General features: G+C 33.8%; 1 protein-coding gene across 1 annotated transcript; it reads left to right on the top strand.

Moving 5' to 3' along the window:
* The first annotated feature begins 1,684 nt into the window (after positions 1-1,684).
* Positions 1,685-25,078, top strand: LOC145270858 (uncharacterized). The gene is made up of 2 exons (XM_080126417.1): positions 1,685-2,062; positions 19,706-25,078. Exon 2 carries the CDS (start codon positions 21,670-21,672, stop codon positions 22,831-22,833), a length of 1,164 nt encoding a protein of 387 aa, XP_079982543.1. The 5' UTR covers positions 1,685-2,062; positions 19,706-21,669; the 3' UTR covers positions 22,834-25,078.
* Positions 25,079-25,483: the final 405 nt, after the last annotated feature.

The raw sequence follows: 25,483 nt of genomic DNA, 5'->3' as shown, positions 1-25,483 counted from the left end.
GATGTATTCGAAAATTCAAAATGACTGCCGACTCTCTCTTAAACACGGTAAGTTCGGAAAAAGGTGTAATAAATAATAAACTAGACAAACTTCTGTTAGAAATTCGCTCAATATATGTTACCGTGACATAACTTGACATATATTCGGTGTTTTTTTCATAGTATTTTGTCTAGTTTATTATTTATAACACCTTTTCCCGAACTTACCGTGTTAAAAAGAGAGTCGGCCGTCAGTTTGAATTTTCCAATACATCAGTAAACACTGTATTCTTTTCGAGCTGAATAAACATGTTACATTGAATAAAAACACTAAATACATATCCAGTTTGGTAGAAAAGTAACTTATCTTGCCTTTGATGACATTTATTTGTTATATATTTGTTTTTTGACAACTTTTTCGAATCTGTGTACAGTAATACAAACCCAGTTTTCCTATCAATAAGGGGGTCGAGTTTTCCGGGTACGAGTTTTCCTAGATTCAGTTTTGTTATAAATTTTTTTTTTTTTTTTACTGTACACATAGATTCGAAAAAAGTTGTCAAAAAAAACAAATATATAACAAATGTCACAAAAGGCAAGATAAGTTACTTTTCTACCTAACTGGATATGTATTTAGTGTTTTTATTCAATGTAACATGTTTATTCAGCCCCAAAACATGCAGTGTTTTTACAAATGGCGCCAGACTCTCTGTTGAACACGATAAGTTTGGGAAAAGGAATTAAAAAATACAAAAAAATACTGTTAGAAACTCACTCAATATATGTTACCGTGGTGGGTTTTTAACAGTATTTTGTCTATTTTTTTTAATTTTTAACTCATTTTCCCAAACCTACCATGTAAAAGAGAGAGCCGAGCGCCATTTTTAATTTTCCAATACATACATACATTAGTAATTATTTCGAGCGGAATAAACGTGTTACATTAAATAAAAAAGTATTTTTTCAGATTAAGTCCATCCCGACAATTTTCTTTTAAATGACGACTTTTGCGGGTTTTCGACTATGCTGAATACGGAGATCGCCTTGAAATTTTGCAGAAATAATTAGTTATCAAGATATGAAAAGTTGTATTATGCATTGTATTATTTGGCGGCCATCTTTGTTACGCGCGTAGATTTGTTTATGGCGCACGCGCGTAAAAACGATGGCCGCCAAAGAATACAATGCATAATACAACTTTTTATATCTCGATAACTAATTATTTCTGCAAAATTTCAATGCGATTTCCGTATTCAGTATGGCCGAAAACCTTTGACAGTCATCATTTAAAAGAAAATTGTGGAGGTAGATCTAAACTAAAAAAATTCCAATAAAAACACTAAAAAAATTATCCAGTCAGGTAGAAGAGTAACTTATCTTGCCTCTGGTAACATTTATTTGTTATATATTTGTTTTTTGACAACTTTTCCGGATCTATGTGTACAGTAATATAAACCCAGTTTTTCTTCATAGATAAATAGTTTTTATAATTTTTCTTTTTTGTCAAGTAATTTACGGCGCTAAACTACACATTTAAAAAAAATCTCTCTTACATCTGTTTTTCTTATATTCGGGTCACACTGTGTTATCGTTCACTCACTAGCCGAAAGAACCCGGAAGTTAGAGGGAGCAGACAATTTTTACCATAGCTGACGTTACAACCGGAAGTGACGACATCGAGACACACAGGCGCATGCGTGAGATTATTATTAAGCGAGTCGTTTTTGTTTGTTTTTTTTTTTGTTTGTTTTTTAAACTTCTTGCTTTTATTGCTTTATTCTTTTGCATACGGTTGCTCCCAAGCATTACCGTCTTCTTGCAAATAACTGTTACACTTCATCTTGTGTAAGAACAACTCGGTGAATAGATTCTTTGTTTCGGACGAGTGTCGTTAATTTGCAAAACAATCATCTATTCGCCTATTTCTCTCTCTAACAGTTTTCGAGATATATATATATACATATATATGTATATATATATATACATATATATGTATATATATATGTATGTATATATATATATAATGTGTGTGTGTGTATTGCTAAAATCCGACCAGAAGAAGCACATAGGGCACTAAAGTAAAGGTAAATATTTATTTTTTTTTTTTTCAAGTAAACATTGGCTGCTTATGCAGAAAAGGTACCGTGCTGAAACAATAATGTTATTATTTAGAAAGCCATTCTTAACACGGGGAGGGGAGGGAGGGTGTTTTGTTAACTATAAAGTACAGGTAAATATTTATTTATTTTTTTTTTCAAGTAAACATTGGCTGCTTATGCAGAAAAGGTACCGTGCTGAAACAATAATGTTATTTAGAAACCATTCTTAACATGGGGAGGGTGTTTTGTAAACTATGAAGTAAAGGTAAACATTTATTTATTTATTTTTTTGAATTAAACATTGGCTGCTTATGCAGAAAAGGTACCGTACTGAAACAATAATGTTATTATTTAGAAAGCCATTCTTAACATGGGGAGGGTGTTTTGTTCACTATAAAGTAAAGGTAAATATTTATTTTATTTTTTTTTTCAAGTAAACATTGGCTGCTTATGCAGAAAAGGTACCGTGCTGAAACAATAATGTTATTTAGAAACCATTCTTAACATGGGGAGGGTGTTTTGTAAACTATGAAGTAAAGGTAAACATTTATTTATTTATTTTTTTGAATTAAACATTGGCTGCTTATGCAGAAAAGGTACCGTACTGAAACAATAATGTTATTATTTAGAAAGCCATTCTTAACATGGGGAGGGTGTTTTGTAAACTATAAAGTAAAGGTAAATATTTATTTATTTATTTTTTCAAGTAAACATTGGCTGCTTATGCAGAAAAGGTACCGTACTGAAACAATAATGTTATTATGTAGAAAGCCATTCTTAACATGGGGAGGGTGTTTTGTTAACTATAAAGTAAAGGTAAATTTTTATTTTTTTTTTCAAGTAAACATTGGCTGCTTATGCAGAAAAGGTACCGTGCTGAAACAAAAATGTTATTATTTAGAAAGCCATTCTTAACATGGGGAGGGTGTTTTGTAAACTATAAAGTAAAGGTAAATATCTATTTTATTTTTTTTTCAAGTAAACATTGGCTGCTTATGCAGAAAAGGTACCGTGCTTAAACAATGTTAATATTTAGAAAGCGATTCTTAACATGGGGAGGGTGTTTTGTAAACTATAAAGTAAAGGTAAATATTTATTTTATTTTTTTTTTTCAAGTAAACATTGGCTGCTTATGCAGAAAAGGTACCGTGCTTAAACAATGTTCTTTAGAAAGCCATTCTTAATATTGGGAGGGGAGGGTGTTTTGTTAACTATAAAGTAAAGGTAAACATTTATTTATTATTTTTTTTTCAAGTAAACATTAGCTGCTTATGCAGAAAAGGTACCGTACTGAAACAATAATGTTATTATTTAGAAAGCCATTCTTAAAATGGGGAGGGTGTTTTGTAAACTATAAAGTAAAGGTAAATATTTATTTATTTATTTTTTCAAGTAAACATTGGCTGCTTATGCAGAAAAGGTACCGTACTGAAACAATAATGTTATTATGTAGAAAGCCATTCTTAACATGGGGAGGGTGTTTTGTTAACTATAAAGTAAAGGTAAATTTTTATTTTTTTTTTCAAGTAAACATTGGCTGCTTATGCAGAAAAGGTACCGTGCTGAAACAAAAATGTTATTATTTAGAAAGCCATTCTTAACATGGGGAGGGTGTTTTGTAAACTATAAAGTAAAGGTAAATATCTATTTTATTTTTTTTTCAAGTAAACATTGGCTGCTTATGCAGAAAAGGTACCGTGCTTAAACAATGTTAATATTTAGAAAGCGATTCTTAACATGGGGAGGGTGTTTTGTAAACTATAAAGTAAAGGTAAATATTTATTTTATTTTTTTTTTTCAAGTAAACATTGGCTGCTTATGCAGAAAAGGTACCGTGCTTAAACAATGTTCTTTAGAAAGCCATTCTTAATATTGGGAGGGGAGGGTGTTTTGTTAACTATAAAGTAAAGGTAAATATTTATTTATTTTTTTCAAGTAAACATTGGCTGCTTATGAAGAAAACGTACCGTACTTAAACAATAATGTTATTATGTAGAAAGCCATTCTTAACATGGGGAGGAGAGGGTGTTTTGTTAACTATAAAGTAAAGGTAAATATTTATTTATTTTTTTTTGTTCAAGTAAACATTGGCTGCTTATGCAGAAAAGGTACCGTGCTGAAACAATAATGTTATTATTTAGAAAGCCATTCTTAACATGGGGAGGGTGTTTTGTAAACTATAAAGTCAAGGTAAATATTTATTTTATTTTTTTTTCAAGTAAACATTGGCTGCTTATGCAGAAAGGGTACCGTGCTTAAACAATGTTATTTAGAAAGCCATTCTTAACATTGGGAGAGGAGGGTGTTTTGTAAACTATAAAGTAAAGGTAAATATTTATTTATTTTTTTCATATAAACATTGGCTGCTTATGCAGAAAAGGTGCCGCGCTGAAACAATAATATTATTATTTAGAAAGCCATTCTTAATATTGGGAGGGGAGGGTGTTTTGTAAACTATAAAGTAAAGGTAAATATTTATTTATTTATTTTTTTTCAAATAAAGATTGGCTGCTTATGCAGAAAAGGTACCGCGCTGAAACAATAATGTTATAATTTAGAAATCCATTCTTAATATTGGGAGGGGAGGGTGTTTTGTTAACTATAAAGTACAGGTAAATATTTATTTTTTTTTTCAAGTAAACATTGGCTGCTTATGAAGAAAACGTACCGTACTTAAACAATAATGTTATTATGTAGAAAGCCATTCTTAACATGGGGAGGAGAGGGTGTTTTGTTAACTATAAAGTAAAGGTAAATATTTATTTATTTTTTTTTTTTCAAGTAAACATTGGCTGCTTATGCAGAAAAGGTACCGTGCTTAAACAATGTTATTTAGAAAGCCATTCTTAACATTGGGAAAGGAGGGTGTTTTGTAAACTATAAAGTAAAGGTAAATATTTGTTTTTTTCAAATACACATTAGCTGCTTATGCAGAAAAGGTACCGCGCTGAAACAATAATGTTATTATTTAGAAAGCCATTCTTAATATTGGGAGGGGAGGGTCTTTTGTTAACTATAAAGTAAAGGTAAATATTTATTTATTTATTTTTTTCAAATAAACATTGGCTGCTTATGCAGAAAAGGTAACGCGCTGAAACAATAATGTTATAATTTAGAAAGCCATTCTTAATATTGGGAGGGGAAGGTGTTTTGTTAACTATAAAGTAAAGGTAAATATTTTTTTTTTTTTTCAAGTAAACATTGGCTGCTTATGCAGAAAAGGTACCGTGCTTAAACAATAATGTTATTATTAAGAAAGCCATTCTTAATATTGGGAGGGGAGGGTGTTTTGTTGACTATAAAGTAAAGGTAAATATTTATTTTTTCAAGTAAACATTGGCTGCTTATGCAGAAAAGGTACCGTGCTGAAACAATAATGTTATTATTTAGAAAGCCATTCTTAACATGTGGAGGGGAGGGTGTTTTGTTAACTATTAAGTAAAGGTAACTATTTATTAATTTTTTTTTTTCAAATAAACATTGGCTGCTTATGCAGAAAAGGTACCACGCTGAAACAATATTGTTATGATTTAGAAAGCCATTCTTAACATGGGGAGGGTGTTTTGTAAACTATAAAGTAAAGGCAAATATTTATTTATTTTTTTCAAATAAACATTGGCTGCTTATGCAGAAAAGTTACCGCGCTGAAACAATAATGTTATTTAGAAAGCCATTCTTAATATTGGGAGGGGAGGGTGTTTTGTAAACTATAAAGTAAAGGTAAATATTTATTTATTTTTTCAAGTACCATTGGCTGCTTACACAGAAAAGGTACCGCGCTGAAACAATAATGTTAATATTTAGAATGCCATTCTTAATACTGGGAGGGGAGGGTGTTTTGTTAACTATAAAGTAAAGGTAAATATTTATGTATTTTTTTCATATAAACATTGGCTGCTTATGCAGAAAAGGTACCGCGCTGAAACAATGTTATTATTTAGAAAGCCATTCTTAATATTGGGAGGGGAGGGTGTTTTGTTCACTATAAAGTATAGGTAAATATTTATTTATTTTTTTCAAATACGCATTGGCTGCTTATGCAGAAAAGGTACCGCGCTGAAATAATAATGTTATAATTTATAAAGCCATTCTTAATATGGGGAGAGGAGGGTGTTGTGTTAACTATAAAGTAAAGGTAAATATTTATTTTATTTTTTTTTTTCAAGTAAACATTGGCTGCTTATGCAGAAAAGGTACCGTGCTTAAACAATAATGTTATTATGTAGAAAGCCATTCTTAACATGGGGAGGGTGTTTTGTAAACTATAAAGTAAAGGTAAATATTTATTTATTATTTTTTTTTCAAGTAAACATTGGCTGCTTATGCAGAAAAGGTACCGTGCTTAAACAATAATGTTAATATTTAGAAAGCCATTCTTAACATGGGGACGGTGTTTTGTAAACTATAAAGTAAAGGTAAATATTTATTTATTATTTTTTTTTCAAATAAACATTGGTTGCTTATGCAGAAAAGGTACCACACTGAAACAATATTGTTATGATTTAGAAAGCCATTCTTAATATTGGGAGGGGAGGGTGTTTTGTTAACTATAAAGTAAAGGAAAATATTTATTTATTTTTTCCAGTAAACATTGGCTGCTTATGCAGAAAAGGTACCGCGCTGAAACAACAATGTTATAATTTAGAAAGCCATTCTTAGCATGGGGAGGGTGTTTTGTTAACTATAAAGTAAAGGTAAATATTTATGTATTTTTTCAAGTAAACATTGGCTGCTTATGCAGAAAAGGTACCGCGCTGAAACAATGTTATTATTTAGAAAGCCATTCTTAATATTGGGAGGGGAGGGTGTTTTGTTCACTATAAAGTATAGGTAAACATTTATTTATTTTTTTTCAAATACGCATTGGCTGCTTATGCAGAAAAGGTACCGCGCTGAAATAATAATGTTATAATTTATAAAGCCATTCTTAATATGGGGAGAGGAGGGTGTTTTGTTAACTATAAAGTAATGGTAAATATTTATTTTTTCTTTATTAAAGTAAACATTGGCTGCTTATGCAGAAAAGGTACCGTGCTGAAACAATAATGTTATTATTTAGAAAGCCATTTTTAACATGGGGAGGGAGGGTGTTTTGATAACTATAAAGTAAAGTAAATATTTTTTTTTTCAAGTAAACATTGGCTGCTTATGCAGAAAAGGTACCGCGCTGAAACAATAATGTTAATATTTAGAAAGCCATTCTTAATATTGGGAGGGGAGGGTGTTTTGTAAACTATAAAGTAAAGTTAAATATTTATTTATTTTTTCAAGGAAACATTGGCTGCTTATGCAGAAAAGTTACCGCGCTGAAACAATAATGTTATTATGTAGAAAGCCATTCTTAATATTGGGGGGGGGGGAGGGTGTTTTGTTCACTATAAAGTAAAGGTAAATATTTATTTATTTTTTTCAAATACAGATTGGCTGCTTATGCAGAAAAGGTACCGCGCTGAAATAATAATGTTTTAATTTATAAAGCCATTCTTAATATGGGGAGAGGAGGGTGTTTTGTAAACTATAAAGTCAAGGTAAATATTTATTTTATTTTTCTTTTCAAGTAAACATTGGCTGCTTATGCAGAGAACATACCGTACTTAAACAATAATGTTATGATTTAGAAAGCCATTCTTAACATGGGGAGGAGAGGGTGTTTTGTAACTATAAAGTAAAGGTAAATATTTATTTATTTTTTATTGTTCAAGTAAACATTGGCTGCTTATGCAGAAAAGGTACCGTGCTGAAACAATAATGTTATTATTTAGAAAGCCATTCTTAACATGGGGAGGGTTTTTTGTAAACTATAAAGTAAAGGCAAATATTTATTTATTTTTTTCAAATAAACATTGGCTGCTTATGCAGAAAAGTTACCGCGCTGAAACAATAATGTTATTATTTAGAAAGCCATTCTTAATATTGGGAGGGGAGGGTTTTTTGTAAACTATAAAGTAAAGGTAAATATTTATGTATTTTTTCAAGTAAACATTGGCTGCTTATGCAGAAAAGGTACCACGCTGAAACAATGTTATTATTTAGAAAGCCATTCTTAATATTGGGAGGGGAGGGTGTTTTGTTCACTATAAAGTATAGGTAAACATTTATTTATTTTTTTCAAATACGCATTGGCTGCTTATGCAGAAAAGGTACCGCGCTGAAATAATAATGTTATAATTTATAAAGCCATTCTTAATATGGGGAGAGGAGGGTGTTTTGTTAACTATAAAGTAATGGTAAATATTTATTTTTTCTTTATTAAAGTAAACATTGGCTGCTTATGCAGAAAAGGTACCGTGCTGAAACAATAATGTTATTATTTAGAAAGCCATTTTTAACATGGGGAGGGGAGGGTGTTTTGATAACTATAAAGTAAAGTAAATATTTTTTTTTTCATGTAAACATTGGCTGCTTATGCAGAAAAGGTACCGCGCTGAAACAATAATGTTATTATTTAGAAAGCCATTCTTAACATGGGGAGGGTGTTTTGTAAACTATAAAGTAAAGGCAAATATTTATTTATTTATTTTTTTAAGTAAACATTGGCTGCTTATGCAGAAAAGGTATCGTGCTGAAGCAATAATGTTATTATTTAGAAAGCCATTCTTAATATTGGGAGGGAGAGTGTTTTGTTAACTATAAAGTAAAGGTAAATATGTATTTATTTATTTTTTTTCAAATAAACATTGTCTGCTTATGCAGAAAAGGTACCGCGCTGAAACGATAATGTTATTATTTAGAAAGCCATTCTTAATATTGGGAGGGGAGGGTGTTTTGTTAACTATAAAGTAAAGGTAAATATTTATTTATTTTTTCAAGTAAACATTGGCTGCTTATGCAGAAAAGGTACCGTACTTAAACAATAATGTTATTATTTAGAAAGCCATTCTTAACATGGGGAGGAGAGGGTGTTTTGTTAACGATAAAGTAAAGGTAAATATTTATTTATTTTTTTTTTTCAAGTAAACATTGGCTGCTTATGCAGAAAAGGTACCGTGCTGAAACAATGTTATTATTTAGAAAGCCATTCTTAACATGGGGAGGGCAGGGTGTTTTTTTAACTATAAAATAAAGGTAAATATTTTTTTATTTATTCAAGTAAATATTGGCTTCTTATGCAGAATAGGTACCGTGCTTAAACAATAATGTTATTATTTAGAAAGCCATTCTTAACATGGGGAGGGGAGGGTGTTTTGTTAACAATAAAGAACGTACCACGCTGAAATAACATTATTTTGAAAGCCATTCTTAACATGGGGAGGGTGTTTTAACTATAAAGAAAAGATAAATGTGTATTTTTTATTTTTTTGTTCAATTAAACATTGGCTGCTTATGCAGAAAAGGTAACTTTATTATTTAGAAAGCCATTCTTAACACGAGGAGGGTGAGAGTGGTTTATAACTATTTTGTACTTTCACCTAACAAAAAACGAAAGATTGTACTCATGCAGAAAAGGTACCATGCTTAGATAATGACGGTATTATTTAGAACACCATTTTTAACATGGGGAGGGTAAAGTGTTTTGTTAACTATAATATATATATATATATATATATATAATATATTATTCCTAAAACTATTCTGTACTTTCACCTAACAATTTAATAAACAAAAAAAAACAAATGGTACTCATGCAGAGAAGGTACCGTGTTGAAATAATATTATTTAGAAAGCCATTCTTAACATGGGGATGGGTGTTTTGTAACTATACTTTACTTCCACCTAACAATTTAATAAACAAAAGATGCATAGTAAGTACCGTGCTGAAATAATAACGTTATTTAGAAAACCATTCTTAACATGGAGAGGGGAGAGTGTTTTGTTAACTATTCTGTACTTTCACCTAACAATTGAATGAACAAAAAATTGCACTCATGCATAGAAGATACCGTGCTGAAATAATAACGTTATTTAGAAAGCCATTTTTAACATCGGGAGGGTGTTGTGTTAATTATTCTGTATTTTCACCTAATAATTTAATAAATGAAAGATATGGTTAAACTTGAAATTAGTTTGAAAATACTATTTTTAAAAAATAGCATGGTATCTTCTCTGCCTAAGTACCAAACGTTGGTTAAAATAAAGTCTCGTTTGTCCGTCTTTGTCTACCTTCTCTGTCAGCTGATTCATGTTTACTAGTCTTAAAAATGCTCTCTTATTCTGAAAAACAGCCGCGTTTGTTTGCACATTTTTTTTCACTGACAAAGAATATAAACAAAAACGGGCGGATCTTGTCAGATTTTTAGTTACTCCAACCGAGAGATCTTTTTAAGAGTCTAACTGCTTCTTTAAGTGCTGTTTGCAAATTTACGTATGTTTAGGCTTAAAACTTCACTGTTGGCTCATTTTCACCAGGATTTGACGTCTCCTGGGGACTTTTGGGGCTAAATGGGGTGGGGGCAAATGCTGAACTTAGTTATTTAAAAAAATTTGATGCCTTGGATTTGTATAAAACTTTTTTTTTTTTTTTACATGGAGTTCACCACTTATCAAGGCCCAATGGCCACTCGGGGATAAGGGTTATTGTGTGTACAGTAATCAATGGGATAGTGTAGCAATAGTATTGGAGAATTGGTAAGGTGTCATTACTTAGGGGGGGGGCGGTCTATCAGGAATTTGTTTGTGTTGGACTTGAAGACATCCAGGTTGAAGTCGGGAGGGAAACAGGCAAGCGGAACAGAGTTCCACAGGCGTGCAGTTCAAGAAAGAAGCTTTGTTTATGGTATCTACGTTTTGATTTAGGCACAAATAAGGAGTCGGGAAAATTATTGACGGTAGTTTCAGCTAGTCGGGTGTTTTTTGAGAAAGATTGGCGAGGGGGGGGGACCAGAGAATGGAGCTCAGACGAGCACTTGCCATGGAAATAACGATAGAACAACGACAGGCTCGCTACGTCTCTTCTGTGGGAGAGAGGTTGCAGGGAAGAGAAAAGGGCATCCCCCACCAAGCCACGAAGTCTATTTTGTCAAGGCAGGATAGGCTGTTTTTAGCAGCTCCTGCCCAGATATGGCAACAGTACTCCATCTTTGGATGTACTTGGCTTTTATATAGATAGAGAATTGCATCATTAGTGAGATATCTTCTGGAGCGGTAGAAGGATCCCACCATTTTCCCAGCAACCTTGGCCACGGAATTGATGTATGTGTTCCATTTAAGATCAGGAGTAAATGTCAAACCCAGAAGCTTATCAAAACATGGGGCCTCACCTAGACGAGAGCCATCCATTTCAATTGATGCCAGATGGGGATCAGAGCGTTTATGATATAGAGATAAGAGCTTGGTCTTAGATGCATTAAAGGTAACTAGCCATCTCTTTCCCCACTGTACCACGCGCTCAAGATCAGAGGAGAGAAAATCAGAGAGAACATCATCATTTACGGCCTTTGATGTGTTGCCATAGATAGTCGTGTTATCAGCATAGATGTTAACAAAGGATTTTAGTATGTGTTTTGGGAGATCATTGATGTAGATCATAAGAGAGTTGGGCCCAGTATGGACTCCTGAGGGACACCAGTATTAATACTGTGGGCCTCTGATTTCTGCCCATCAACCACTACTCTTATGAGCCTATCGGAGAGAAATGATTTAATGACCGAGAAAATATTTCCAGTTATACCGTAGCTGGAAATCTTGTGTAGTAGGCCTTTATGCCAAACCTTATCGAAGGCCTTTGATATGTCGAGAGCAATTGCCCTAGAAATGAAGCCTTTGTCGAGAGATTCGCTAATCCTATGAGATATAACCGTTAGCACATCTGCTGTAGATATAGCAGAACAGAAACCATATTGCGTGCCGCTAAGAAGGTTATTTCTGCTGAGGTGGTTGACTACTCTATTTATTGTGGATTCCAGCAACTTACTCATGACACACAGGAGACTTATTGGTCTGTACTGAGAGGGGGATGATTTATCACCTGAATTCTTAAATACAGGGGATACTGATGAGGTTTTCCAGGGTGTTGGGAAGCACTTCTCCTTAAGGCAACGCTTAAACAGTTTTGTATGGGGGCAAATTCTGGTTGTAATTTTTTTAACACTATAATTGGAATATCATCAGGACCAGTTGCTTTACTGGAGTCAAGGTTCTTGATTAGCTTGGCGATCTCACGCACAGATATATGTATGTTGCACATAGCATGTTGTCTGTTATAGGAGGGAATATGGGGAGTTGATGGCTTTCGTCGCACAGGGAAGAATTTGCCGCAAAGTTTTTGGCAAATAGTTTGGCCTTGTCGGATGCTGTCGAGATGACCTCTGGTCCATTGATAATGGTTGGGATAGAACGCACGTTTCTGTTCAGGATCCTATTTTCTATTTGCCAGAACTGGGACAAACTAAGCCGCTGCTCAGCTACTTTTGATTTAACGGATTGAGCATATAGTTCTCTTGCATTTTTTATTACTCTTTTACAGTGGTTGCTGGCGGTCCTGGAAGCAGCTTTATTTTCAGTGCATCTATTACGTTGGTAGCTACGGAAAAAGTGATTTCTGTGTGCGATGGCAACAGCACATTCAGGGGAGAACCATGGCTGGCTGTTAGGTTTTTGTTGGAATTTTTTAGATGGTATGAATTGGTCTGCCTACAAGTAACCATTCGGTCAGGTCTGATACTATAGAGGACACATCCTTTTTAAACATGGAATGGGGAGGTAGATCAGATATGAATGTACGGAAGCTATCCCAGTCTGCCATAGAGTATTGGTATACAGTACGGTGGAGAGGTACGTCTGTAGATTTATTATATTTCATTTTTATCTTAACTGATACGACGCAGTGGTTGGAGGATCCCAGAGGAGATAGAACGGAACGTGAGCATAGCTCAGGGGAAGTTGATAGAGAAAGGTTTAGAAGGCTTGCGTACTGACTGGTAGTATCGGGCACACGGCTGGGCTCGCGAACAATCTGAGTGAGGTCATAAGCAATGGCAAAATCATGAGAGAACCTCCCCTCATCATCAGTCTTATTTGCGTGGGTCAGCCATTCCACATTATGGACATTGAAGTCACCGCAAATGTGAATGTTAGCCGAGGGATGAGCAGACAGGAGGTGGTCAATTGTCTCTGATATATTCTTAAAGACAGTAACTCTGCTGTTGTGGGGCCGATAGAGGGCAAATATAAATGCAGTGGTGTAAGCAAGTGCAACTAAGAAGCACATATGAGGTAAATTAGGGTCTTCTCTGGAGATATCCCTGCCACATGGGAAGCCATCTTTAATGTAGGCACATATTCCATACCCATGGCGATCTTGGGGGTCAGATTTAGATGTTAAGTTAGAGTATCCTTTAATTATGAACTCATCTAGGGAGGTGGTCGGCCCTATTCCAGTTTCGCTTAGAAAGAATATGTCAGGATTTTGGGATTTGTGGAACAGGTCAGCATATTTGGTTAGAGCAGAACAGAGAAGGAAAGTAAGAGAGGAAAGATGGGAAATTTTTTTTTTTTTGTAGCACATGATAAGGTAAAGCCGTAACAATTACCCACTAGTATGGCATCAAGAGACCCCACCAGAGACTACTGCATGGTCCAGAATCCATTCACCAAATGGTAATACAGCAGCCCCAGTACTTTACACCTGCTGATAAGACAGCCTCCTTCCTGAGGGACAAAAAAGGAGAAGCAAGAGTTACTGGAGCTGCCGATAACACATCCACTGCATTATCTACTCTCCATTAAAAGAAAAAAAAAAGAAAAACGGTAAGAGGGACTTATTTATATCTACTTAGTATAAGTCCTTTGCCCATTCCCAGTTTAGATTAGAATTTGAAGATAGTCTCCCCTCCCATATTAATCCGTGGAAGTTTTTTTTTTTTTTTTTTTGCTTTAGGTACCTCGCAATAGAACCTTCAAGATTCACCTTATTACGTTTCAATAGTGCAACTTGTGAACAGCTTATGTTTTTAGATTGGTGGCATCTTATTTAAAGGCTGGTTTAGGGTAATACCAGACATATTTAACAAAAAAGTTTAAAACACGAGTAATAAGACATGATAAGTTATGTTAAGGAGTTTCAATTTTTAGTAAAACTGCAATAAGAGAGCAAAGATAAATAAATAAAATATATATATGTATATATATATTTATTTATTTATATATATATATATATATATATATATATATATATATATATATATGTTAATACACAAAAATTGGCAAAATTAAGACAGGATACATTTCAACAGTTATGGATAAAGATTTTAATTTAGCTCTGAAGGCACCAACCCTTTCTTCAGAGGTCATCTTGAAAACTGAATAGTAGCTAGCAGACCTGGGTTGTTCTGGTACTTAAGGGATGTGGTGGGTGTGGGGGTTAAATGCTTTTAACTTTTTTTTTTTATTATTTTTTATTTTAGTTTTTTTGCTTTAGGTACCTCGCGATATTTCAAAATTCACCTTATTATGTTTCAATAATGCAACTTGTGAACGGCTTATATTTTTAGATTGGGGGCATCTTATTTAAAGGCTGGTTTAGAGTAATACCAGGCGTATTTAACAAAAAAGTTTAATAAATAAATAAATAATACACATCTCAAGAAATTCCAATTAATTAATATATATATACCAATCGGCACGGACCCGACCATGGAAGATGAGATAATAAATAAACGTGGATTTATAAGACCAAAAAATCCAAGTAGTTGCTGCCCCTGATAATAGCCCCCTACACCAAAGTGGCAATGTGCCTTGTTTGGGGTGAAAATGTAATAAAAAAAAAAAACATCCTCCTCTCCCCATGTTAAGAATAGGTTTCTAAATAATGACATTATTTCAGTACGGTTAGATAGATGCACAAGTACGAAAACATTTAAGTAGTGCATTTTGTCACATTTTTTGCACTACTTTTGCCACTTTGGTATAGGGGGTTATCAGGGGGCAAAAACTACCGGAGTACTTTGTTGTCTTTCCCTTATGAGTGAGGCGAGGCCCTTCTCTCTTAGCTATACAACCATAAATGTTTTTATTCATATCTTTTAAATTATTTGGAAAAAAAACAAACTTATTTAATACTTATTTGTCGTGTCAGTTGACCGAGAAAAAATTGCAGTTTTTTTTTTATTATTATTTTATTTATTTATTTTTTTTTTAAACAGTCATAACTTCCTTGATTTTAATTGGATTTTAAAAATTTAAAAAGATTCTTTCTTAGCTCATCAAGCTCTTTCTATATATACCAATATTGAAATATTTTAAGCCAGTTAAATTTTTTTATGTGCATTGCTATAATAAATAAACGTAGATTTATAAGACCAATATTCTCAATATTAAGAATGGCTTTCTAAATAACTTTTTTATTTCAGAACGGTCCCTATTCCATAATAGTAAAATACTAATAAATAAACGTAGATTTATAAAGCCAAATAATCCAACCTTGATCGCCCTTCAGGGCCCGTAGCGCAGTTGATAGAGAGGTTGAATCTCTACGGTTCCAGGTGAGAATTGTCTGAAGATAGCGGTTTCAATCCTACCCAAAGTCGGCCAGAGGCTTACTTGGCCAAAACCTGGTGAGACACCAACAATAACGGAAGGCAGTATAGCGCAATGGATAAAAGCCTTGATTGTCATTAGGCGGTCGGGTTTCGATCCTGGCTTCAGGCAGCTACCTGTTTAGCTGCACTGATGAGCTGTGATACAGCGAAACAGTACTGTATGTGGATGACTATAATGCTCCCTATCTTGGGTTGAGCATACTGGGAAGTGATAAACAAACTGCCATTAACATATTAAGCGATGCTCTTTGTGTAAACAAATCGAGCGGAGGCATTTGAACGATGCCAAAACATCGTTAATTCATGACCCACACAGCAGCAGCCATATAGAGCACTTGCGCAGTGGATAGAGACCTTGAATCTGCAGAAAAATAAATTCTGAAGGACAAAAATTTGATTTTCATTAATTAAAATGTTTTTTATCTTCACCAATTTTTTTTTTTTTTTTTTTAGGTTAAAAAAAAAAAATTGACGGCTTTAGTTTTGAAATGACCATCTTGTGTATCGTCTCGTTTTCGGCTTAGTCATTGTTCAAATCTCAAAATAAAATCAATTTGCAAACACTTTTCAATTCCTATGCAGAGAAAATAATTGTGCCAAGTTCCGTTGCTCCACTGCTATGAGAAGAGGATCAAGGGCATTACTTATTGAGCGCCCTCGTGGATGAGATTTCTCTGGTTAGTAAATATAAAACATACCAATATTTTCAGTTACTTTAGTTAATACAACGGTAATTGGTGCCATATAAACATCCCTGAAACAAATTTTCAAAGAAGAAAGGATATTAAAAAAAAAAAATTTTAAAGGAAAAGGATTAAAAAAAAATTTTTAAAGGAAAAGGATTAAAAAAAATTTTTTAAAGGAAAAGGATTAAAAAATATTTTTTAAAGGAAAAGGATTAAAAAATATTTTTTAAAGGAAAAGGATTAAAAAAAATTTTTTTAAAGGAAAAGGATTAAAAAAAAACTAATGAAAAAACAATTAAAAACAATTTTGAAGAAATGATAAAAAAAATTTTTTTAAAGGAAAAGGATTAAAACAAAAATAAAAAAAATGATTTAAAACAATTTTTAAGAAAGGATTAAAAAATAATTTTTTAAAGGAAAAGGATTAAAAAAAAATAAAATAAAAAAAAACGATTAAAAACAATTTTGAAGAAAGTATTAAAAAAATTTTTTAAAGGAAAAGGATTAAAACAAAAAATAAAAAAAATGATTAAAAACAATTTTGAAGAAAGGATTAAAAAATAATTTTTTTAAAGGAAAAGGATTAAAACAAAAACTAAAAAAAATGATTAAAAACAATTTTGAAGAAAGGATTAAAAAATAATTTTTTAAAGGAAAAGGAATAAAAAAAAATAAAATAAAAAACGATTAAAAACTATTTTGAAGAAAGGATTAAAAAAAAATATTTTTAAAGGAAAAGGATTAAAAAATATTAAAACGATTAAAAACAATTTTGAAGAAAGGATTAAAAAAATTTTTTAAAGGAAAAGGATTAAAAAAATATTAAAAAAACAATTAAAAACAATTTTTAAGAAAGGATTAAAAAAAATATTTAAAAAACGATTAAAAACAATTTTGAAGAAAGGATTAAAAAAAATTTTTTTAAAGGAAAGGATTAAAAAATATTTAAAAAACGATTAAAAACAATTGTGAAGAAAGGATTAAAAAAATTTTTTTTAAAGGAAAAGGATTAAAAAAAATATTAAAACGATTAAAAACAATTTTGAAGAAAGGATTAAAAAAAAATTTTAAAAGAAGAAACTATTAAAAAAGTTTAGAAAAAAAAGATTTTAAAAATTTTAAAAGAAAAAAAACAATTAAAAAAAATTTGTCGTGGGTTAGAATATGTTTCTAAATAATGACTTATTTCAGTATGGTAACATAGATGCACAAGTACAAAAAGCATCATCTATAAGAACTCTAATCAATTAGAACTACATCCTGTGAAATTGTCTTCCGTTTTCCTGCTTTCCAGCTGACTACAATATGGTTGTCTTCAAGTCTAATGTAAACAAGTTCTTGATGAGCCGTTTCACTTAATAAATTTACCAAATTTCCTTTACTAACGATTACTATATTGTCCAACTGACTACTGTACACTCTTAACCCTTATCCTCGAGTGGTCTCTAGGCCTTGATAAGTGGTTATGCCTATATATATATATCTGCCCGTTTCATTAAATAGCACAGACAACTCTTGCTTGTTTTTCTTTTAATCCTCCTTTTCTCTTTGTCGGACCATTTTCCAAACGTTTTTTTTTTTCGAGTGAAAAAAGAAATCTCTCATAATCGCGAATGTTTTTGACCTCCGTTGGTCATCCCCAGGCGAGTAGTAAAAAAAAACAAAAAAAAAAAGTTTGGAATGCCATATATGAGGAAAAAAAACTCTCCTCGTCCTCCTCATGTTAAGAATGTGTTTCTAAATAATGACATTATTATTTCAGTACGGTTACATAGTATGAAAGCATTTATTCTGCTGGGGTCCATCATCTATAAATATAAAAGCGAAAATGTGTGTATGTATGTATGTTCGCTTTTTTTGTATGTCTGTAGAAGGGATTTTTCCGAGAAGCAATCGGTCGACTCACAACTTCTTAAAACTTTTTATATCGCATATAAATCATAATCTTTTTTTTTTTTTTTTATTCAATTTTCACCCCAAACAAGGCACAGTGCCACTTTGAAGCAGGGGGCTACTATCAGGGACTTAATTAGCAGGGCCATTATGAAGGGAGATGAGTAGAAAGATGTTTGTTCACATTACACTTGAACTTCTGCATATCGTTGCAGTTGGGAAAGCAGAATCCCGGAAGGGAGTTCCAAAGACCCGCAGTTCTGGGGAAGAAACTATTGGAGTAAAAGGCTTTCTTGCACCTAGGGATCTCTACTGTAAAGGGATGAGACTTAGTAGCTTGTCGGGTTTGTCGGGGGTAGTTACGTCGGGGAGGTACAAGTGTTTGCAGTTCGTCAGAGCATTCACCATTGAAGTATTTGTAGAACAGGCAGAGGGATGTAACATCTCGTCGATGGGACAGAGGTTGAAGCCTAGATGACAGTTCAGGTTCGGGTTCGATCCTCATACTTACCTACCAAAAACTTTTTTTAATTTAAACCCCCCGACACACACCTCCAAACACCTGGGCAACGCCCGGTTACCCCCAGCTCGTCTATAATAACTCAACCCCAAACCAAATGATGATCACTGAAATTCAATAATATCTAATTGATTTGCAAAAATTTGACACACACCTCCAAACACCCGAGCAACGCCAGGTACCCCCTGCTAGTCTATAATAACTCTAAACTCCAAACAAAATGGTGATCACTGAAATTTATTAATATCTAATTGATTTGCAAAAATTTGACACGCACACCTCCAAACAGCCGGGCAACACCGGGTACCCCACACTAGTCTGTAATATTTTACATAAAAGCCTGGGTGATCGGCGTTGACCGGGAGTTTTAAGGTGTGTGCTGAACAAAAAATGTAAAAAATCTAGTAGGCAGGCAGGTAGGCTCGAACCCATGAAGCGAAGGTTAGAAAAGAAAGTGGAAGTGTGTTGGTTGAGAGAAAAAGGGTCATGACTAGACACCAAACACGGAAGTTCTCAGGAGAGCAAACCTAAATAGTGTGGAAGCTACCCTTGCTACTATGCAACTACGATGGACCGGGCACATTACTAGAATGGAAGAAAACCGAATTCCAAAGATGATCTTCTACGGGGAACTGAAAAATGGAACCCGCAAGGTAGGAGGTCAGAAGCTTCGCTACAAAGATGTAACAAAGCGGCACCTGAAGGCAATGAACATCAATGTCGAGAGTTAGGAGGAACAAAGAAAGGAGTGGTTGGCGGAATAGTCTTCACAAAGGAAAGAAAGAAATAGAAAAAAAGATTGAAGAAGCCTTAGAGCTGAGACAGTATAGATGACACAACCCTGGCACCCAAACGACCCTGGTGTCTAACTCTGCCCCGACTTGCAAACATATAAAAATACACACATTTTGTATCTTATATTATAGAAGATTAAAGAGCAAAATGTGACACAAGGTCGTTTTAATATATATCTTGCTAGGATGTGCAGGGTTAGAACAGATATTACACTGGGTTTATTAGTTTTTTTAATAAGTTATTTTTTCTTTCTCTTCAGGTTTCAAGTGTGCAGACAAGCAACAAACTTGGATGGCCGTTTCAAAGTTTTGTTCACCAATGTAATATGACCATACCATCAGGGTCTCCTGTTCTTTCTGTACCAACTGATCATACTATCAGGGTCTCAACAAATTTGGATGGCTGTTTCTAAATTTTGTTCACCAATATGATATGACCATACCATCAGTGTCTCCTGTTCTGTTTTTTTTTTGTTCTTCCTCTACCAACTGACTTTACTTCCTCAACTTGTTTACAGCTACTAACCTTCAAAAGTCTTATCAATTCTTTAAATGTGACAATACTATCAGGGTCTCAAGATCTTTATTTCAAGTCTATCCTTATCACTTTTAATCCCAGATTATTTTTGTTCTTTCTCTATCAACTGACTTTTCCCAAAAGTCTTAACAATTCTTTTAATGTGACCATACCATCAGACTCTTCTGTTCAGCAATTGCATCCATTGTATAATTATCATAATTCGTACTGCTGCCTTATCTTAGTCCTTTAATCCTCACATTCCACATTGATAAATAAAAGTGAAATACAAACACGGACCAAAGAGAACCTAATTGAAAAATTGAAACCAATTCCCAGGAATTCTGACCATATTTGTGTGAAAGAACTTAATTATAATCTGCAAAACAGCCAATTTGCAAGAACATAACATCTTAATCGACATTTTACAGCAGAAGTACCATCATGTCTGGTTCAGATGAAAAATTAGAAAGATGAAGACCAAAGAGAAACTAGTTTAAACTTAAAGCTAATTCCCAATAAATCAGAATCTGTAATCAAGAACTTAAATATAATCTACAAAACAGGCAATTTGCAAGAAAATTACATCTTAATCAAAATTATTCAGCAAACGTACCATCATATCTGGTCTGGATGAAAAATTAGAAATACAAACACAGACCAAAGAGAAAGTAGTTTAAAATTAAAACCAATTCCCAAGAAATCTGACCATTTCTGTGTAAAAGAACTTAAATATGATCTACAAAACAGCCAATTGGCAAGAACATAATATCTTAACATTTTTCAGCAAAGGTTAAAAAATTACAAATACCACCCACAGAAAATCTAATTGAAAATTGAAACCAATTCCCAAGAACGCTGACCATTATAATCTACAAAACAGCCAATTTTCAAGAACATAACATCTTGATCCACATTGTTCCGCAAAATTACATCTTAATCAAAATTATTCAGCAAACATACCATCATATCTGGTCTGGATGAAAAATTAGAAAGACGAACAAAGAGTAATAGGTTTAAACTTAAAACCAATTCTCAAGAAATCATTTTACAACAAAAGTACTATCATATCTGGTTTGGATGAAAATTTAGACACATACCAAAGAGAATCTAATTAAAAATTAAAACTAATTCCCAAGAATTCTAACGACTTCTATATAAAAGAACAAATATAATTTACAATTATAATTTGTTCAGCAAAGGTTGAAAAATTACAAATACCACCCACAGAAAATCTAATTGAAAATTGAAACCAATTCCCAAGAACGCTGACCATTATAATCTACAAAACAGCCAATTTTCAAGAACATAACATCTTGATCCACATTGTTCCGCAAAATTACATCTTAATCAAAATTATTCAGCCAACATACCATCATATCTGGTCTGGATGAAAAATTAGAAAGACGAACAAAGAGTAATAGGTTTAAACTTAAAACCAATTCTCAAGAAATCATTTTACAACAAAAGTACTATCATATCTGGTTTGGATGAAAATTTAGACAATCTAATTTAAAATAAAAACTAATTCCCAAGAATTCTAACGACTTCTATATAAAAGAACAAATATAATTTACAATTATAATTTGTTCAGCAAAGGTTAAAATTGAAACCAATTCCCAAGAACGCTGACCATTATAATCTACAAAACAGCCAATTTTCAAGAACATAACATCTTGATCCACATTGTTCTGCAAAATTACCATAATGTCTGGTTCGGATGAAAAGTCAGAAAGACAAACACAGATCACAGAGAACAGTCGTTATTTATGTTCGACGTGCAGTTTGGACTTTTCAGAGCTTTCCCATCTACAGACGCATATGCAAACGCATGACGGAAAGACGCCATGCTCGAATGTTGTGAAAAATTCTGACTGCTTACCCACCGGCAATGGCTCGCAAACAAAGGTCGACGGGACGAAGAAAGCTGGAAAGAAACCTCATGTTTGTGAGGTTTGCGGTGCCGATTTCTCATGGAAATCCGATCTCACGGCTCATGTTCGCGTCCACACTGGAGAGAAACCTTATTGCTGCAAAATCTGCGATGCTGCATTCGCAAGGTCGTCCGGCTTGCGCATACACATGCAAAAGCATACTGGTAGGCGTCCCTTTACGTGCGACCTCTGTTCGGCTGGCTTTGCAAAAAGTGCTGAGCTGAAGGTGCACATGAGGGTGCACTCTGGGGAGAAGCCGTTCTCTTGTGATCTTTGCGGCGCCGTCTTTGCACAAAAGGTAAATCTGAAAACGCACGCTCTAACTCACACAGGGGAAAAGCCACACCAGTGTGAGTTGTGCAGTTTGGCGTTCTCCCAGAGCTCACACCTGAAACGCCATATGTTACTGCACGGCGGCGTTAAACCTTTCTCCTGCAATTTCTGCGACGCCGTTTTTGCCCAGAAAGCGAACTTAAAAAGCCACGTGCTAACGCACACGGGACAGAGGCCATATCCGTGCCAAATGTGCGACCTGGCATTCTCCCAGAGTTCCCACTTGAAGCGGCACCTAAAGACGCACACCAACGAGCGGCCGCACGCGTGCACCTTATGCGGATCTGCCTTTTCCCAGCTGTCGTATTTGAAAGTGCACCTGCAATCACACAGCGGCGTGAAACCCTATACGTGCGGGGTGTGCGCCTCGTCGTTTTCGCGGAGGTCCGGCTTGCGAACCCACATGCAAACGCACACGGGCGTCAAGCCTTTTGCTTGTGACATTTGTAGTGTGGCATTTTCGAAACGGCCAACGTTAAATTCCCACTTGCGAAAACACCACGGAATTCAACCGTATCAATGCAAACAGTGTGGTCTAGCGTTTTCAGAAAAAAAGGCCTTAAACTTGCATGTACACAAACACAGGACTGAAATAAGTTTATAAAAAAATAAGTGATTTAGACATGTTGGACCATGTATCCTTTAACCACCCCAAACAGCAAGATCATTTGAAAAGAATTGCTAATATTAATTCTTAAAAATTGAAAAGAATTGCTAATATTAATTCTTAAAAATTTATACAGAGCGGCCTACTTAAACGTAGTCATTTCTCTAATCCATATTCAACTGTATCAATGCAAACTGTGGTTTAGCGTTTTCAGAAAAAAACCCTTAAACTTGCATGTACACAAACACAGGACTGAAATAAATTTATAAAAAAATGTGTGATTTAGACCATTGTATCCTTTAATCTCTCTAAACAGCAAGATCATTTGAAAACAATTGCTAATATTAATTCTTAAAAATTTATACAGAGCGGCCCACTTAAACGTAGCCCAATATCTCTAATATTTCTCCTTATGTCCAACTGACACCACAAGATACAATGCAATTTTTTTTCCAACAGGATGGCACTAAATGCCACATATTTCACAGATCATGATATGTTTACAGAAGAGAGAACAATAAGCAAACAGTTATGGCCACCATGTTCCCCTTCAAAACAAAAAGTTTGGTATTAATTCTTAAAAATTTATACAAAGTGGCCCACTAAAAAGTAGCCCTTTCTCTAATTCATATATTATTTTTTTTGCAGATTAAGCGGCCCACTTAACCCTCTAGGGCCTCCTCTGCCATATATGGCACAATCCTAATCTCTCTCTCTCTGAGATATATATATATATCTATAAAAGTGAACCTGTCTGTGTGTGTGTCTGTCTGTGTACATTTCCCTACGCAATAACTCTGTCAATTTTTAGTCTATAGACTCGAAATTTGAAATACCGGGTACTGAGATTTGGGAAAATCAATGTGACGGGTGTCAGCCAGAAATTTTGCTTTTAAGGGGTCAAATTTCAACGATTTGACCTTTAAGAACTCTACCAAACTCCTCCGACAATTTTGGGTCTAGACACTTGAAATTTTAGATATAGGTTCCTTGAACCTGGATCTAACTTAATAAAGTGATTTGATCCCGAAACTATAAATTTTAAGGGGTCATAATAGGGGTCAAATTAAAAAAAAATTGACTTTTTTTTGTTTTGCTAAGCGTACACCTCAAAACACCCGAGCAAAGCCGGGCTAAAATGCTAGTATATATATACAATAGTTTTAAATAAATATTCACGATTATTTTTATACCTACAGACATTGGTGTTTCATGCTTACACAATCATCAGTGCAGGAAGTAATAATTGCTGCTGGTCTTTTTTGACTTCACAGGCTAGCATCTTTCTTCCAGGCGACCGTCAATTAACACACGAATAGAAGGAAATTAAGTGCCTATAAACGGCAGATATTCACGGTAAATAGTCAGGAGAGAGAGAGAGAGAGGGGGGGGGGGAAAGAGAGAAAGGGTGTTTTGTGTGTGTGTGAAATGAATTTTTTTTGTTTAGAGCACAACTGAACCATGATACTAAACTTTTGCATTTTAAACTTTAATTCAAGTCATTATATAGAAATAATCTTATGAAACCAACCATAGATTCGCTACAGTACAATAGTTTGCGGGCCTAGTCACTGTGGGGAGGCATGTGAAGCTTCCTTTAGGTGCACTATGGTGAGTCCCGACTAGAACAGGCAATCAATTAATTCGATTGGAATATGGGCAATTTCACTGATTTCGAGGACAGATATGGCACATTTCATAACTTTCAACTGTTCTGGAACTTGCAGCATTTATTCCTCAGAATCTTGCTTTCAGGTACCTACAGTACCGTCTAGCAGTCAACTTTTAGAAAGCGTGCGTTGGCAGACATAAACTCAAATTAACAACGAAAACAACTGGTACGTTGAAAACGCTTTATTATTTATTAATTAGGTAAAAAATCTGAAACAAAAACAAAACAAATAGTTAAAAGGAGAAAACATAATTAAACAAAGGGAAATAATACATGAAAATAATTATGTTTTGGACAGGCTTCCAAATTAACAGATTCTGGGATATCTTATCTTTTTCAATCAACTGTTAGGTGAAAGTCCGCAACAGTTAGGAAAGTGTCTTTTTCTTTTTATTATTATTAAATCGTTAGGTGAAAGTATGGAGTGGTTAGAAAATGTCTTTTCTCCATTAATTGTTAGGTGAAAGTCCGTAACAGTTAGAAAAGTGTCTTTTCTTTTTCCTTTTTTTTTTTTTTTTTTTTTTTTTTTTCACAATGTAGGTTGATATTTATTTTCATAAAATTTTTAAACCATTTTTCTTAGAAGGCCATTAATTTTTTCTTCTCGGTTACCAAAGTCACCACCATCATTATAGTGATTGTATTTGCGTACCTAAACCCCCCCCCCCCCCCCCCCCCCCGCGGAGTGCTCAGCTTCTTTGTTCAGATTCATGATTCTTGATCTAATAAAATCTATAAGTTCAAATTTCAGAATTTTTATTAATATATATTAATAAGTATTAATATGTTCAGGCCCTAGGGGGTTAAAAGTAGCCCAATTTTTCTAACTTTTCTCTTAATGACCAACTGACACTACAATGCAATTTTTTCCAAGATGAAGCTAAATGCCACACATCTCACGGATCACTGACATGAATTCATGACATGTTTACGGAAGAGAGAACAATAAGCAAAAGGGTTATGGTTATGGCCACC

Source organism: Euprymna scolopes, chromosome 46, assembly GCF_053919585.1.
Source record: "Euprymna scolopes isolate OS-2025 chromosome 46, ASM5391958v1, whole genome shotgun sequence".
In the NCBI taxonomy this organism is placed as follows: Eukaryota; Metazoa; Mollusca; class Cephalopoda; order Sepiida; family Sepiolidae; genus Euprymna; species Euprymna scolopes.
The sequence above is the reverse complement of the archived record's forward strand: the minus strand, read 5'-3'. Positions and strand labels throughout refer to the sequence as shown.